The sequence below is a fragment of the Glycine max genome, chromosome 12 (assembly GCF_000004515.6).
Source record: "Glycine max cultivar Williams 82 chromosome 12, Glycine_max_v4.0, whole genome shotgun sequence".
Classification (NCBI taxonomy): Eukaryota; Viridiplantae; Streptophyta; class Magnoliopsida; order Fabales; family Fabaceae; genus Glycine; species Glycine max.
Window position 1 is genome coordinate 18,924,120 of NC_038248.2, and position 17,438 is coordinate 18,941,557.

A 17,438-nucleotide genomic window follows, 5' to 3' on the forward strand; every position below is an offset into this window, starting at 1 on the left:
TGAAACGCAAGAGAGATTTGATTGGCAACCTCAATAAATGTTTAGCTTAATTATTATCATGATTCATGAGTCCAATGTCGTTTTGAAATCCATTACGCAACAAATTTACATAATATGTATGTATTCCTTCAAGAACCAAGGGCAAAGGGACCACTATATAATATAAATATTCTACCTTAGAGTTCCCTAACAAGACACTGGAATTTTATTACTAAACACCATGATATTCCATAAAATGCCCCCTATTCACATTGGAGACAATAGAAGGGAGCTAGATAGAGTTTAGAACTCAGATCTTTTGTTGTATATGAACAACATACTAGAAGCTTGTTGCTTCACAAAATGAAGTAGAAAAGGAATGAACCATGCCACTTTGATATATCCTTGCATGCTCTTATTAAATTCTGACCACGCATACTTTGTTTCTTACTAAAATATTTTCAGTCATGTCTCAACATGGACTTTGGTGATTAATTAATGTATCAGTGAAAGCTTAGTTACAATAATAGTATAAAAAAGGTTCATTAGATACCTTAACAGCATGTTCAATTCCCCATTCACATGACAAAATGCATTGCATCATCAAAGGCCAGTTTTAATTAAAAATGGTGTATTAGTTGAAAAGTAGTTGCAACTACTTTTGCATTCTGGTGTATTAGTACTCTTCCCAGATGCCTGATTCATTTGATTGAAATATTTAGGATTATAACATGCTAAGTTGCTAGATTGTACCCTAAACCACCATGTCGGATTGCGAATCCTATACTACAGAAAAGTACAAAACACAAATAGAAATTTTAACAGCAAGACTCAAATTAAATGCATCAGTGAAATGGAATAGAGAGCATAAGAAACTTACCTTTCACCGTTGAGTTGAACTGGAAGCTTTCTATCACAGATCGTAGCTCAGAAATGGTAACCGAATCACAGTTCACACATTTAACATGTAATGTAAAACATCAACTACTTCAAAATGAGATTGGATTATCGGCATAGACAAAAAACTGAAACAACACGTACCACACACAAAAACAAACTTATAAGCATATCTACAAACACTTCAAATTATGCTAAAGTACTATTTTTAATGTTGGTGCGAGATTTTTTTATCTCAATGGTTGGCTAAACAGAAGGTTTTAGAGGTGCTTCAACCACATTGAAGGAGGGAGTCAAGAATTCCTATGATACTTACACATAGCCATGCAAGGTGAGCCAAACCCCCCCCCCCCCCCCCCCCCAATTGCATATGCTGGAACAACATATGGATAAAATAAAAGCAAGAAGCTAAAACTCAGCCATGGTATTGAATACAAAAAAGATGTAGGGAAGATAGAGTTTCAAAAAATAAGGTTGCAGCAAAATACCTAGGTGTAGTGGCGAGGTGTCACGGTGGTGAGCTGTCACGATGGCTGCAGAAGGAGATAGCAGAGTTGTGAAGACGGAGAAGAAGAGAGCGCGAGGAAAATAGGGTTCGCGTTCTAATATTTTTAAATGTAGCTTCAAAGCTTCAACATCAGTTTTCAATACAAAACCAATGTTAACCAATTGATGTAAACGCTAACATCAGTTTTATTGAAAAAACTGATGTTAGCTTATTTTTAAATGTAGCATGGCCAGGCATGTGTCTGTTTTGTGGAAGGATATTGTGAATTTCGACATTGATAATATGGGTGTCAAAACTCTTCCTTCTGAGTATTTAATGCAGTTGCATACTTGTTCAGGGCTCAAAGCTGAGACCCTTGGTTAAGCTAAAATGATATCATACCAGTTGATTCATGTGCTCAATCGTAAACTATGTTTACACCCTAAGGTTGCTCGAGATTACAAAATGTCTTTTGGTTTTTTAATATTTACAACCACCTCCCTTATAAGAGTCTACGGTATAATGTTTTTCAAACAATTATCTAACGTGAATTGTAATATTTTTTACACAATTAAAAGGAGTAACTGTATGGGTACGGAAAAAGGAGGAATATCCCAACTTGACGAAATCTCAACAAGATGTTAGTGTAACTTGTAGAATCTTTTATTTATCTCAATCAAATGTTTGGATATATAAGAGCTCATATTCATTAAACCAATGACGAAAGATAAAAGAGTTGACATTTTATTGCCTCTATATTCTATCTTGCATCTAATTGCGTTATCGAAAGTTCATTTGATGAGCATAATTTGCAATTTACTTCAGTTATAATTGTCTCATTGTAAAAGGCAGGAACCGTTGGTTCTGGCAATAATTTCTCTCCATTCAACATTGGAACCACTGATGACATATCTGGTCTGTGTTCTGGTCTTCTTTGTACACATAATAAGCCCACTTGTATGCATCGTATGACTTCAAATGGTCTACATTGTTCTTCTAACACTTTATCCAATAGGTCTAGTGCCCTCTCTTCTACCCATAATCTCCATGCCTAAGATGGTGCGAATAAAATTAGTGAATTGGAAACAATTCAAATCAGGCTAACTAGCAAGTTAGTCAAACCATTATGCTTACATGTCCAAGAAGATTATGGCAGTGTTCTGGGTCTGAAAATTCCCTGTTTTTCTTCCCACTAACAATCTCTAGTATTATTACACCAAAACTAAATACATCTGATTTCACCGAGAAATTCCCACGTACAGCATACTCAGGAGGCATGTAACCGCTACATATATGATTTTCAAAGCAAAATAAGTATAAAATGAAATATCAAAGAATCTTAATCAGGTAGCAAGTGACTTACTAAGTTCCAACCACCCTATTGGTCTTTGCTTCAAATTGATCTTCCAAAAATGATCGAGCCAAGCCAAAGTCGGATATCTTGGGGTCCCAATTTGAATCCACTAAAATGTTGCTAGTTTTAAGATCTCTATGAATAATCCTCAGCCTTGAATCTTGATGAAGATACAATAATCCGCGAGCAATGCCACAGATAATGTTGAAACGCTTACACCAATCTAGTAACTTGCCTTTAGTTTCATCTAGTAAAATAGACACACATATTTAGCATAGTTATAGTCTCCATAATTTCATAAACTATATATACGAAATAAGAACATTGACAAAGATGTTTAGAATAAATTGTATAGGCTCCAACCAAAAACAAAGTAGTTCAAGCTTTTGTTGGACATGTATTCATAGACCAACATTTTTTCTTCTCTTTCGATGCAGCATCCAAGAAGCTTTACAAGATTACGGTGCTGAAGTTTGGCAATCAAGGCTACTTCATTTTTAAACTCTTCTAACCCTTGACCAGAGTTGTTTGAAAGCCTTTTCACCGCTAATTCTTGTCCATCTTTCAATGTGCCCTGAAAAAATCATATGCTAAAGATAGACAGTTTCTAGGGAAAATATAAGTTCTAGACATCAGTTTCATTCATCACCTTGTATACTGGTCCAAAGCCACCTTCTCCAAGCTTGTTTTTGGTTGAATAGTTTTCAGTGGCATTTGCTAAAACTGACAAATCAAAAGTTGGCAACTCGATGTCTTCTATTCCCTGTTTATTTTTGTAATGCTTGTTTGAAAATTTCCTTGCAACCCCTGATTTGTTGGAAAATAACAGTATATAAACATTCACACTAAATATTGACCTAATACATTTTATTTTTGTGCCTAATTGTCTGTGTTGATTAATCTCTATAATAAATAACATATACTTACTTGGATTCTTAATCATCAATATGCATATACTTGTGATGATTAATCCAACGATAGTCACACCAACAGTGATTCCTGCTATCTTTTTCTTGTTTCCATGGCCAACATGATCTGAAAGAAATTGTAGAGCAAGTCACAAACTATAAGCAGTAATCAGCCCTACCTAGAGATTAATTTGAATGTTCTCACAGCCCTACCTACTCCACCTTTTCTATTAAAATAATGCAATAATCAACAAGAAATCCAACGTGAAAAGAAAGCAAAGAAATTCAAGTCAAAAATAAAAATCAAGACAAAAATAAGCAACAATCAGCCGCAAAAATAGAAAGTGTTTAACTCATCATTGAATGTTCTCACAGCCCTACCTACTCCACCTTTTCTCTTAAAATAATGCAATAATCAGCAAGAAATCCAACGCGAAAAGAAAACAAAGAAATTCAAGTCAAAAATAAAAATCAAGATCAAAATAAGCTATCAATTGATGGAGTACCTAATTCGGAAGCAGGGACTCTGATATACAAGTCTTGACCCCATTGAGAAAATTGCATCATGTCAACTAAAGTATTAAACCAAAGTAGACAGCCACTTCCTCCATCACGAATATCTAAATTTGCATAAGCTGTACAAAAACAGTTTTCAAGACATGACTTGCGACATTCATCAAGGTTCATAGTCTTACTAAACCACGATGAAGATGTATCCGGTATTTTCAAGTGTGTGTACTTGAAGAAGCCGTCTGTATAACTGTTTTCACAATTTGATTTATTCCTTGGAACACAACCATCGGACCAAGATGCTATATTCCATTGATCAGGAGACTTGGGAACATAACCTTTCAGGCACTCACAAGTTGCGTAGTTACCATCAAAATTGCAAATAGAATTTGTACCGCACATAGCATATTTGCCGCATTGATCCACTTCCCCCGATGAAAGGACTGGCCGTGTACGCGTTTGAGTTGTCCAAAACAAATTCCTTGTAGTTCCTGAAGGAGTCAGTGTGTATATGCTGAAGACTGATCTATCAAGTAGCTGGATCTCAGAATACCCCTCTTTTCCATTGAACCAAAAAGTTTGTGATGTATTTGGAGTTTGAAGCGGATATCCAACCCATGATTCGCCATTCCAAGGCCCGGCTCTAACCATAATCTCAGATCCTTTGAGCACAACATATTGAGGATATCCTCTAAGGTCAATTTTTGTGGTATATTCTCCCACGGCCGGATCATCAGCACTTTTCCAAGATGTTATTAACCTTTCTTCACCAGTTTCCAAGTTCCCTCCAATCTTCATTCCTGGGATCAATGTATCACTTGGATAATCAAAACTCTGCCACAAAACACTGTTGGTTTCGCGTCCATTTTTCACTACAAAATTTGCAGAATCCAAGAGATGAGCAATTGGATTATTCCTTGCTTTGCTTGGTATGCTGGACGACCAAATGGTGCTGTTTGCAGCATCGAAAATCATAAGGACCCCTTTTTCGTTGAGTTTCAGCACTCCAGATTTATTCTCTAGAGGTGTATTTCGGTTAGCCACCCACACTACTGTGAAAGGGGATACATTTGTGTACCATATACCCAAGTATCGTCTTGTTGAATTTCCGGGACTGAAGAAACCCACTTCAGTAATTCCACGTGCTGAAACCAAAGTCTCACCATCTCGGATGGATTGATTCACTTCTAAACTGTGTAGTGAAGTGCAAGTTTCTGACAAGTAGGATAATAACAAGAACCAAATACATAACATTAAGGTGCTATGCATCATTATGTTGTTGAAGCAATATGATTACTGTATTAGGGAAGATGGCGTTCTTGATTATGCAGAAGCAGAGGGATAATAAAATAAGAAAAATTCAATTGAACAGTTGTGGAGATGTGCAGAATAGTTTCAATTGTTGTTAAAAGAGAAGACGGCTTTTTTGCAAAACTAATATTTATTAGTTTGGTAGAAAGAAGGCCTAGAATTCTCTACATTATCAACATACTGAAGAGAGGACAAGTAATATCTTTTAATTAGAGTAATTACCATTATCGTCCAATTCAAAATGTTCACTCACCATCTATCCACATTCGTGGTTAATTCTGTTTCACAAGCGGTTATGAAAAATGGATATGATTGTATAACTGTCAATGTACGTTTAATATCATCCACTTTTGAGGAACAATTAATTTTTCCAATAAGCTCGTGATATTATTAACACTCGTGAAGCAAAATTAGTCGTACTTGTAGGAATAGTTAAAGTGAAACTGACATAAAGTTTAACGGCATTAAAATTTGAGTTAAGTTATTAAAGTGAAACTTCAACCTTTAGTAACGAAGAACACAAAAAATATCAACAATATCATACTTCAATATTTTTTCCACTAAGAAAGGTGCATTAACAAACTTTTCCTTATAACTTAATTTCTCGGATGAATGACATAAATACACGTACGTGTCATGTCATAGAGCGGTAAATTGATCAAGACCGAGGATACCATTGACCTGACTGAGATTATGACTCTTTTGGTATCTGTACATTGTCCTTCATCTTCGTGGTTCAGTCTGATCCATACAACACTAACCTAAATATTAAAATTGTTAATAAATGGACTTACAACGACAGCTAATTGACAATATTGACGGCAGCCAGCGCAGACAAAGGTAGCATTCGAGTAACTAAATAAATGCCTTTTAATTATTTATTAAATATATTAATAACATCATTTTCTAACATTTTTTAAATATTTGCATTAATTAAAATGGGATTTAAATAGGTTTTATATTTTTTATAAATATTCAATTTTTACGTTTATTTCCTGATAAATTTTTTTATTTGTTAATAGTGAATAAAATAAAATTTTCTAATTTATTATGGAGCAAGTACTAAATTTTCTAACTTATAGAGGAAAAGAAATATAAAAAAACAAAAATAAAATTATTCAATAAGGGACTCAACTCAAACAAAATTTTTATAAATTATTTTCAAATTATGAATTTTTTAAAATAAAAAATATTAAATATTTTTAATATTTAATTTTATATGTACTTATTTTTACTATGTATTTTTTTTCGATATAAATTAATAAATTATAATAGGTGTAAAATATGTTCTTTTTTTATTATAATTTTTTAAAATATCACATAAACTAATATATAAATTATTTTATGTAACTTATACAAATTATATAAATTTAATATAATATTTAAATAATCTAAATATAAAATTTTCTGCTTTTATAATTAAATTTAAAAAATATATCATTTATATTTTTTTTATAAATTACATAAAATAAATGTATAAATAATTTACGTATTAATTCATGTAAATTTTGTCATTTATATAATTGGTATTAAAATCATATTTGCTAAATAATTTTTTATAGTTTAAACGAAAAACTAATGCGTAACTTTCCAAAAAAATTAAATATTAAAATTTTATTAATTCATATGATTAGAATAAAAATAATTCATACACATTTTCCTTAAATAAATGATTATGAGTTCAAGTATAACAAAGATCTTTTTTTATTTTTTATTTTATGTAATCTTTTGTAGATAAATATCATGTCAACAATTATGTACTTAAGCACCAACCACATTAAAGTAAATTTTTAACTTTGATCAATTAAGGGAAGGAAATATATTAATATTATGAATAATCTTTTTTTGGATGTTGGTACCTTCCTTCCTCTTTATTATTTATTTTAATTTGTATTTATCTTTTATAACTCCTTAGTTACTTTTTGTATCTATATATATATGTGTGTTATTTTTCTTTGAATGAATACATACAATTATCATTCTCTCTAATCATATTATTCATATTATGAATTTAAAGAGACTATCAAATATGTCTTAAAAAACACTATTAAATAAAAAAAATTAAAAATACTTTTATAAAAGATCTAGAAGGTCTAATCAAAGATGTTTATTTTTCTCACCAAAAACGGAAAAACAATAAAAAAAATAAAAAAAAAGTATATTTTTTCTTCTTTTTTTTCTCAGCTAAAGGGAAAAAATAAAACAAAAGTGAAAATAGAAAAATAATATTTCATAACTAAAGTGAGAAAAGAGTGCAAAAGGGAAAAAAAACAAATTATTTTTTATCTTCTTAATTTTTTCTCCGTCCATATTTCACCTCCTGAAATTTATTTATCTATTGATTATTGTTGATATTAGTACCTCCTTGGAAATTCGTATACGCATGGCTTCTTTATATATATATATATATATATATATATATATATATATATATATATATATATATATAAAACCCATGTAGAGACACATTTTATATACAAAATGTATAATTACCGGAAATCGCTATATATGAAGCCGACTCTTACAAAAAGCTTAAACAAGCAAACAAAACAGAAGGCCAATATTTGGATACATGCAAATAGAATTTTCACCACAAAAGGCATAGTTCTCGCATTGATCCACCTCCCCTAGTTGTGATGGTTGGCCATGTACGTGTTTGAGTGCTCCAAAAGAAATTCTGGAAAGCGCCTGAAGCAGCCAATCTATATATGCTGAAGACCGATCTATCAAGAAGCTTGTTCTGATAATACGCCTCTTTAGCATTGAACAAAAGTTTGTGATATTTTTGGAGTTTGACGAGAATACCCGGTCCAAGATTGTCCATTCCAAGTCCCAGCTCTGATCTTAATCTCAGATCCCTTGAGCATAACATATTGAGGATATCCTCTAAGGTCAATTGTGAAAATGAACACATTTCTGAACCATATACCCAAGTATTTTCTTGTTGAATTTCCTGGGCTAAAGAAACCCAGTTCCGTTATTCCACCTTATGAAACCAAAGTCTCACCATCTAGGATGTATTGACTCACTGCCAAACTGTCTAGTGAAGTGCATGCTCCCAATATGCTAGAGAATAAGAAAAACCAAATAGATAACTTTAAGATATGCTATGCACCATTATGTTGTTGAAGCAATAATTAATGACTACTAAATCGGGGAAGATGAGTTTTTGAGACTTTGAGTAGCGAAAAGTAAACAGAAACTATGCAGAGGCAGAGAATGACAATATAATAAAATAAGAACAATAAAATAATTAATGAATTTAACTGCTGGGTGTGCGGAGTCGTATTTGTTGCATCCTGATTATTATCAATTGCTGTTACAACTAATCAACGTCGTGGCTGGGGGAATCCAAATTGACATGCTCCCTCTGTTTTACACCATTTCCCAATGTTTCTCGTTTTCATTTTTGTTTTCCGTTTATCGAAGCTGAATTAGCACCGGAAAAATTATTAAGTAGTCAAAAGATTATTGTGTCCATGATCCTGACCAACCTTTACATGTATTAATATTTTTAAATTTGTAAGAGAGAACTAGAAATATTTCCGCGTGTTGCGCGATTGCTATTTTTTAAAAAAATATTATAATTGGTAAATTAAATAAAAAATTATAAAGAGATTTTAAAAAATTGATACAACTAATAAAATAGAAAAGATGTTAAATTATAGAGGTATTATATCATCATTTGACATCAATATTAGTTAGCATGTATTCCGTTTAATCAAATAATCCAAGATTGGAATCTTAACCTTGAGTATTAAATAAATGTTTGGTGGAAAATATTGACTTTCTGTGAGTTCGTGGTTCTTATCAGAGGTTAGTCTAAAAGTTTATTAAGAAACAAATAAGAAGGTTTGTTTCATTGTCAATGGGGACAAATTCATGAAACCCAACAAGAAAGACAATTACCAATTTTGTGACACTCTATGCCCCTCACATATATATTAATAAAGGAATAAAAAATTCAAATATTAATTAAAAGTATTTTTTTAAAAAATTTTAAATAAAGTATTTCAAAAGGGATAAAAGGCTCAGATTCACTTTCTTCTACATCATACTCAAATTTATCCAAATAAATAATAAAGTCATCTCGGCTCAAATAAGACCGTCTAAGCTTCATACAATTAATATAGAACCTATATCCTAATGTCACATCCTATCAGAGCGTTGTGTTCCCGTGTCCTCTAGCATGAGGTTCTTCATAGTCATCCACCTATTCATCTGCTCTTCCGAACACAAAGTTTAAGATCATCACAGGATCCAAACACAAACAACATATAGGGAGTGAGTTATCACATCCCTAATGTAGCTATAAATATCATATCAACAAAATACAACTTACTTAAGCATCACTCACGTTATTTCACCACTTTATCGCACAACATTACATTGCAACATCACATATTTCATTCATTTTCACAACATTCACGTACTCAATGATCAAAACACAATATCATCAAGTCAATCAATATCGATCAATACACAAGCGTTATGCAACAGTTATGCTAAGAGTCAATCTTATATGCAATGCGGTACCATGTCAATGAAAAACCACGTCGGGCGCCTAGGAGTACATGACAAGACAAACCACACACTAGCTAGTAAGTTAGGTCACTCTCACTAGGTAAGATCATAAGGAGACCAGTCAGGGTCACAATGTTTTGCGAGAATGCTTCAATCATATGGGATCAACATAGGCTTAAAGGAGCACTCAAACCGGATGACCCCCAAGGCCTACACTCCGAAGAGTCTATCAGGGCCGCTCCCTCCTGATTCAGGTCCAACCCAAAAAAACATTCTAGCACACAGACTCTATCTATGAACTGTACAAAACACGCAACTTCTCAATTGTTCTCAAATATTTTTAACTCGTCGCCCTTAAAGGATCTTAGCATTAACTCGTCGCCTTAAAGGGGCTTAGCATTAACTCGTCGCCCTAAAAGGGACTTAACATTAACTCGTCGCCCTAAAAGGGACTTAGCATTAACTCGTCGCCCTAAAAGAGACTTAGCATTAACTCATCGCCCTTAAAGGGTCTTATAGTCATGTGATTGTACAATCCACAGTTTACAACTCAATGCACACGATATCTCAATCACGTGCATACTCAGTTTATCACATACACTCGATTTCAATTACAATGGTATAATCTCATAATAGGATGTTATCACACCTCATGAACCATATTTACTTTTTCCTATGAACCATGCAGTACACACAACTACTTAATTATTTTCAAAATCATTTTAACTCGTAGCGCTTGTGATTAAACTCGTCGGGTTCCCACAATGGATTGCATCACAATACTCGTCACGCAAAACTCGTCGCCCTTAAAGGGTCTTACAGTTGTGTGATTGCACAATTCATAGCTCACAGCACAATACACATCTCAATATACATGTATTCCATCATTCATCACATGTTCAATTCACCACATACTCACAATTTGAATCATCACTTCATATCCTCAATATAACAGTTTATACAAAAGACTATCACAACCTGGGGACTAAAACCTCTCAAATAATATTACACAATTATATCAAAATCATAGGTCAAAATATACAAATATCAAGAGCACAATTTATCAACAATTCTCATCAGAACATCAATATTTTATTTATAATCATAAAGGAAAAATTGCAATTTAATAAACATCCCAAAATAAAACCCCAATTTAATCTTCTAAGGATCCCTACACATGTTCTCACTACTAACCCCCAATTATAAATAACTCATCCCTTACCTCTAAGCGGACTCACGTGTCTCCCGACAACGATAGTGGCATCTCTAGCGATTCCCTGAGATTCCTCCAATTTTTACTCCGATTACTCCGATAGAGTTCCCAAACGTCCGTGAGACAGAGAAGGGATTGAAGCCTCCATAAGTATTGTCTTGGTGCGATTCCTTTTTCTCTCTCCCTGAATATTATCTCGCAAATCTCAATGGTGAAAGTGTGTGAAATTGAATCACGAACCAGATATCAAACATTCATAAAAGTCCAATGGTTAACGAAGCCGGGATCATAGTTTTACTGAGATCATTTTGGGTTTCTACGGGAAAAGAGAAAGCTACGATGGGAAGAGTATTTATCTTATCTTTGACATGTTTTTGCAATTCCAAACGGTGAGAATTCTCGGAATATGGTTTCGAACGTGGTGCTCAAATTTCACAACGATCCAACGGTGAATCAGTCCAAGATCGTTGTTTTTCTGAGACATGTTGCGTGGGCTGCGGGAAAAGAAAGGGTTTTGAGAGGAGAAAGGGAAAACTGACCTAACGCTATTTATAGCTAGGTTTAGTCTATTTATTTATTTATTATTTTATAAAAACAAACTCTATTTTATTCTCTATCAAACAAATAAATAAAATACCTTTTTTATTTTCTCTCAAATCTTTATTTTAATTAATAATTATATCTCCTTATTTATTTATTTATAAAATCTCATCATTTTTCTAAAACTCTATTTATTTATAAATAACAATTCTTTTTTTTTTTTTAAATTAGCTTACAAAAAATGGGATGTTACAATTTCACCCCCCTTTAAAGAAGTTTCGTTCCCGAAACTTTTCCGAAAGATTGAGAAGAAAGAGATTACACATCAGATTCTTAATACCAAGCAGTGTGCCTAGTTGAAACCCTTTTCCGTGACTTCGATCATAAGACTCATCTACACTTAGCAACTAAATCCGGCAATCCTTGTTTACTCAATGATAGTATTTCATAAGTAAGTCTTCTCACGAGAGTGACATCTTAACAACAATAGAATGTGAATGACATACTATTTAGAGTAGGATAATATCATGGGAGACACTGATGATAATTTGAAACAAACAAACATACACAAGATAACGCGACTGACCACATGGTCAACTTTTTTTCGAACATTGGATAGTTCAAGGAAAAAAAAAGAGTTTCGAGACTCTCGCATTCTATCAATCCAAGTTCACAAATGGCTATTGAGAATACATGATTTGCCTACCCTCCAGTCTAAGCCACTTACTTCAGTACGATCTTTCTCACTTTGGTATACTTAGCTCATAACTCTTACTTAGGTTCAAGAAATTGCAATGGTTCCACTCTAAGGTTTGCTACTTGATACTTACTGGGTGCTAATTGAATAAGCAAAACAGACCACTTCTCACTTCTATAAACTTGTTCAACTTAGGGTAATCTTGACACATTTATACTCATGCCACTCTATAACTTCGCACTTGAAGTTGAGGTTTCAACTGTAGTTTATGATGTCTAACTCTATAACTAGGACACTGGTCATATCAAGGGTTTCCTACTCAAGCTCCAACTACTAAGCTAGTTCTAACGGTTGAAACTAAACTTACAACAAGATTGTTAAGAATTCTACCCATCTCTTCTACCTCGGATTTAACTCTTAAGGTTCTCACAACGTATCAAACTAACAGTAATGCCTCTAAAGTGTGGAAGCGAAAACCATGGCTACAAACTTTAGGTCATACGTATGATAAATCCTTTCATGAATACTGATTTATCGAGGAAACTTAGGCCGCTACTTGTCCTCATACAAGCACTCCTCTAAACTTAAAAATTATTTCAAATATTTTACTACTCCAATAAGGACCTACGCGGCTAAGATAGCACTCAACGGTTTACAGTGGTCGACTTCTCCATGAACTTATGACTTACTCCTTACAAGGATCTCACCCGAAAACTTAAACTTACTTGAGTAATCTCCAACAAGAATTAAGGTTAATTCAAGGAATCCTAAAATAAGTTTTTGGTTCGACTACTAGTTAAGGGAATTTTATCTTAATCTTAGGTTTCCTCTCATCTCGAAACAACTTCTGCCCAAGAAGGATTTGTAGTTATCTTTCACCTAGACATAGCATACTTTAAGGGTCATCTTCATCTAACTAAAATGCATAACAAAACTCCTAGCACGAAACATGATTCCCAAGGGTCTATAACAACCTTATGATACACACCATAATTCAACTTAACTAGAAACATACTAAACACTAATCATCGAAACCACAACAAGATCTAACTCAGGGTGGGAGAACTTGTCACGTATTCCACGAACAAACATGGGCATCAATCATATTATGACATGACCAGGTACACATAGAGGTCACAATAGGTACTAAGGTATTTCTTGAAGAATCCACAAACTTTTTTCATATTAAGGTAAAAAGAACTAATATTTATCTCGCTAATTATACAACTATCATCAATAATCCTTTAGGTCACCTACCTTACGCAAGAACACTCACTCTTGAATCCTTCTATGCTTAACAATTAATGCCTTACAAACTACCTTATACTCTTCTTAAGGTTCCACATTAAACCTCTTAACTATTCTTCACAACTTTTCTAACTACTCTATATTCTTAAACAACTCTTTCCCAGTTATCTCCTAGGAACTATGGTTACAATTTTCTATGGGTACTACACTTATAAGATTCTCAATCTTGCACTTAGGTGGTAACTAAGTATATCCTCAAGGAACACAAGTACATGACTTACGCAAGGATAATGCCCACTCAAGTATTTCATTTCGAAACTTCTTAACGTGATTGACAAGGATGAAGTCTCTCTCTATTCGTAGTAGAAGTAACAACAAGATAGATTATCAAGCAGTTTAACTAGACATGATTGGAAGATGAGCAACCCATAACAAAATGAACACTTAAATGATTAGGAGACGGTAAGTTTTAAATCAAGAAGGATCACTTATTTAGAATTAACAACATGCATTTCAAATGAATTCTAGAAACGAAAACATGATCGCAATGTACAACCATATGGAGATGTTGACAATAACTTGATTGTGACAAAAACATCAGTAATTCAATTGTTTGAAGTAGGCTCATAACACAAAGAATGAATTATACTCAAGCTTTCAAGTGTAATCAAATTAATTGACCTAAGCACGCAACAGAAGAATAGGTTGCACTAGAATCAAAAGGTACGGTCAAAAGAGTATTCCTTATGAAATATATCTTGATATGAGTCATCCAACTATAGAGCATCAGCATCGCTAAGAACAAGAAATCACAAACAACCATACTATCTATGCAATTAAGGCAGAACACCATACTACAAGCATACACAGAATTATATGGTTCCTATAACCAGTATATAACATACATATATGAATAAAGAATTGAATAGTCACTAAGAATGTATTTAACAAATCACAAGTTTCAACAATCCCGTTTATGATAACACACTAAGGAAAAAAGGGATTAGCCAACACATGTTAACACATCGGTTAAACACACTTATTCACAACACACCTGTAAGTTCAAGGTTTTTGACAACATTACCACACACATCAAGTTTTCAAGACCACTTGTATCACTTAACGGCTTGCCATGACATCCTACCGCACTTCACGAATTATAGAGAGGGTCAGTCTCATAACTCATGACTCAACAATGGTTTTATGGTATAGCATACATTAAGGATGCAACACACATTACAAGCATCATTCAATCTCATTTAATCATGCAAAGGAAAATAAAATTAATAATTCAAGCATGTTCAACAAAACTAGTCATAAGTAACCACACAGAGTGCACACCAGAATATGATAAGCACATAACACACTAGCCGAAAGGTTCAACCTGCTCTGATACCACTAAATGTGACACCCTTTACCCCTCACATTATACTAATAAAGGAATAAAAAATTCAAATATGTATTAAAAGTATTTTTTTAAAAACACTTTTAAATACATGCCTTTAAAAAGGGGTAAAAGGCTCACATTCACTTTCTTCTATATCATACTCAAACTTTTCCAAATAAATAATAAAGTCATCTTAGCTCAAACAAGGCCGTCTAAGCTTCAAACAATTAATATAGAACCTATACCCTAATGTCACATCCTATCAGAGAGTTGTGTTTCTGTGTCCTCTAGCATGAGGTTCTTCATAGTTATCCACCTATTCATCTGCTCCCCCGAACACAAAGTTCAAGATCATCACAGGATCCAAACACAAACACCACATAGGGAGTGAGTTATCACATTCCTAACTAACGGGGAGAAACAAGATAACATGTAGCTATAAATATCATATAAACAAAATACAACTTACTTAAGCATCACTCATGTTATTTCACCACTTTGTCGCACAACATTACATTGCAATATCACATATTTCATTCATTTTCACAACATTCATGTACTTAATGATCAAAATACAATATCATCAAGTCAATCAATATCGATCAATATACAAGCATTATGCAACAGTTATGCTAAGGGTCAATCTTATATGCAATGTGGTACCATGTCAATGAAAAACCACGTTGGGCGACTAGGAGTACATGACAAGATAAACCACACACTAGTAAGTCAGGTCACTCTCACTAGGTAAGATCATAGGGAGACCAGTCAGGGTCACAGTGTTTTGCGAGAATGCTCCAACCATATAGGATCAACATAGGCTTAAAGGAACACTCAAACCAGGTGACCCCCAAGACCTACACTCCGAAGAGTCCGTCAGGGCCTCTCCCTCCTGATTCAGGTCCAACCCAAAAAACATTTTAGCACACAGACTCTATCTATGAACTGTACAAAACACACGACTTCTTAATTGTTCTCAAATATTTTTAACTCGTCGCCCTTAAAGGGTCTTAGCATTAACTCGTTGTCCTTAAAGGGACTTAGCATTAACTCGTCGCCCTAAAAGGGACTTAACATTAACTCGTCACCCTAAATGGGACTTAGCATTAACTCGTCGCCCTAAAAGAGACTTAGCATTAACTCGTCGCCCTTAAATGGTCTTATAGTCATGTGATTGTACAATCCACAGTTTACAACTCAATGCACACAATATCTCAATCACGTGCATACTCAGTTTATTACATACACTCGATTTCAATTACAATGGTATAGTATCAGAATAGCATGTTATCACACCTCGTGAACCATATTCACTTTACCTATGAACCATGCAATACATACAACTACTCAATTATGTTCAAAATCATTTTAACCCATCGCGCTTGTGATTAAACTCGTCGGGTTCCCACAATGGATCGCATCACAATACTCGTCACGCAAAACTCGTCGCCCTTAAAGGGTCTTATAGTTGTGTGATTGCACAATTCATAGCTCACAACACAATACACATCTCAATATACATGTATTCCATCATTCATCACATGTTCAATTCACCACATACTCACAATTTGAATCATAATTTTATATCCTCAATATAACAGTTTATACAAAAGACTATCACAACCTGGGGACTAAAACCTCTCAAATAATATTACACAATTATATCAAAATCATAGGTCAAAATATACAAATATCAAGAGCACAATTTATCAAGAAATTCTCATCGTAACATCAATATTTTATTTATGATCATAAAGGAAAAATTGCAATTTAATAAACATCCCAAAATAAAACCCCAATTTAATCCTCTAAGGATCCCTACACATGTTCTCAATACTAACCCCCAATTGTGAATAACTCATCCCTTACCTCTAAGCGGACTCACATGTCTTCTGACAGCGATAGCGGCATCTCTAGCGATTCCCTGAGATTCCTCCAGTTTTTCCTCCGACTACTCCAATAGAGTTCCCAAACATCAATGAGACGTAGAAGGAATTGAAGCTTCCATATGTACTGTCTTGGTGCGATTCCTTTTTCTATCTCCCTGAATATTATCTCGCAAATCTGAACGGTGAAAGTGTGCGAAATTGAATCACGAACCAGATACCAAACTTTCATGAAAGTCCAACGGTTAACGAAACCGGGATCGTTGTTTTACTGAGATCATTTTGGGTTTCTGCGGGAAAAGAGAAAGGTACAGTGCGAAGGGTATTTATCTTAGCTCTGACAAGTTTTTACAATTCCCAACGGTGAGGATTCTTGGAATTGGGTTGCGAACGTGGTGCTGAAATTTCACAACGATCGAACGGTGAATCAGTCTAAGATTGTTGTTTTTTTTGAGACATGTTTGGTGGGCTACGGGAAAAGAAAGGGTTTTGTGAGG

The 17,438-nt window shown here is 33.8% G+C and overlaps 1 protein-coding gene across 1 annotated transcript; it reads right to left on the reverse strand.

Annotated features, from left to right (window-relative positions):
* Positions 1-2,046: 2,046 nt before the first annotated feature.
* On the reverse strand, positions 2,047-5,620 carry LOC102667134 (G-type lectin S-receptor-like serine/threonine-protein kinase At4g27290). Its single transcript, XM_006592509.4, has 7 exons — positions 4,132-5,620; positions 3,645-3,752; positions 3,367-3,524; positions 3,081-3,291; positions 2,727-2,964; positions 2,498-2,648; positions 2,047-2,414 (listed from the first exon to the last, which is right to left on the reverse strand). Exons 1-7 carry the CDS (start codon positions 5,405-5,407, stop codon positions 2,124-2,126), a joined length of 2,433 nt encoding a protein of 810 aa, XP_006592572.1. The 5' UTR covers positions 5,408-5,620; the 3' UTR covers positions 2,047-2,123.
* Between the last annotated feature and the right edge of the window lie 11,818 nt (positions 5,621-17,438).

Coding starts and splice junctions, on each gene's coding strand:
- LOC102667134 (XM_006592509.4), bottom strand. CDS start 5,407: ATGATGCATAGCACCTTAATGTTATGTATTTGGTTCTTGTTATTATCC. Junction 3,753..4,131: donor AGTCCCTGCTTCCGAATTAG/GTACTCCATCAA, acceptor AATTTCTTTCAG/ATCATGTTGGCCATGGAAAC. Junction 3,525..3,644: donor ATTGATGATTAAGAATCCAA/GTAAGTATATGT, acceptor CCAACAAATCAG/GGGTTGCAAGGAAATTTTCA.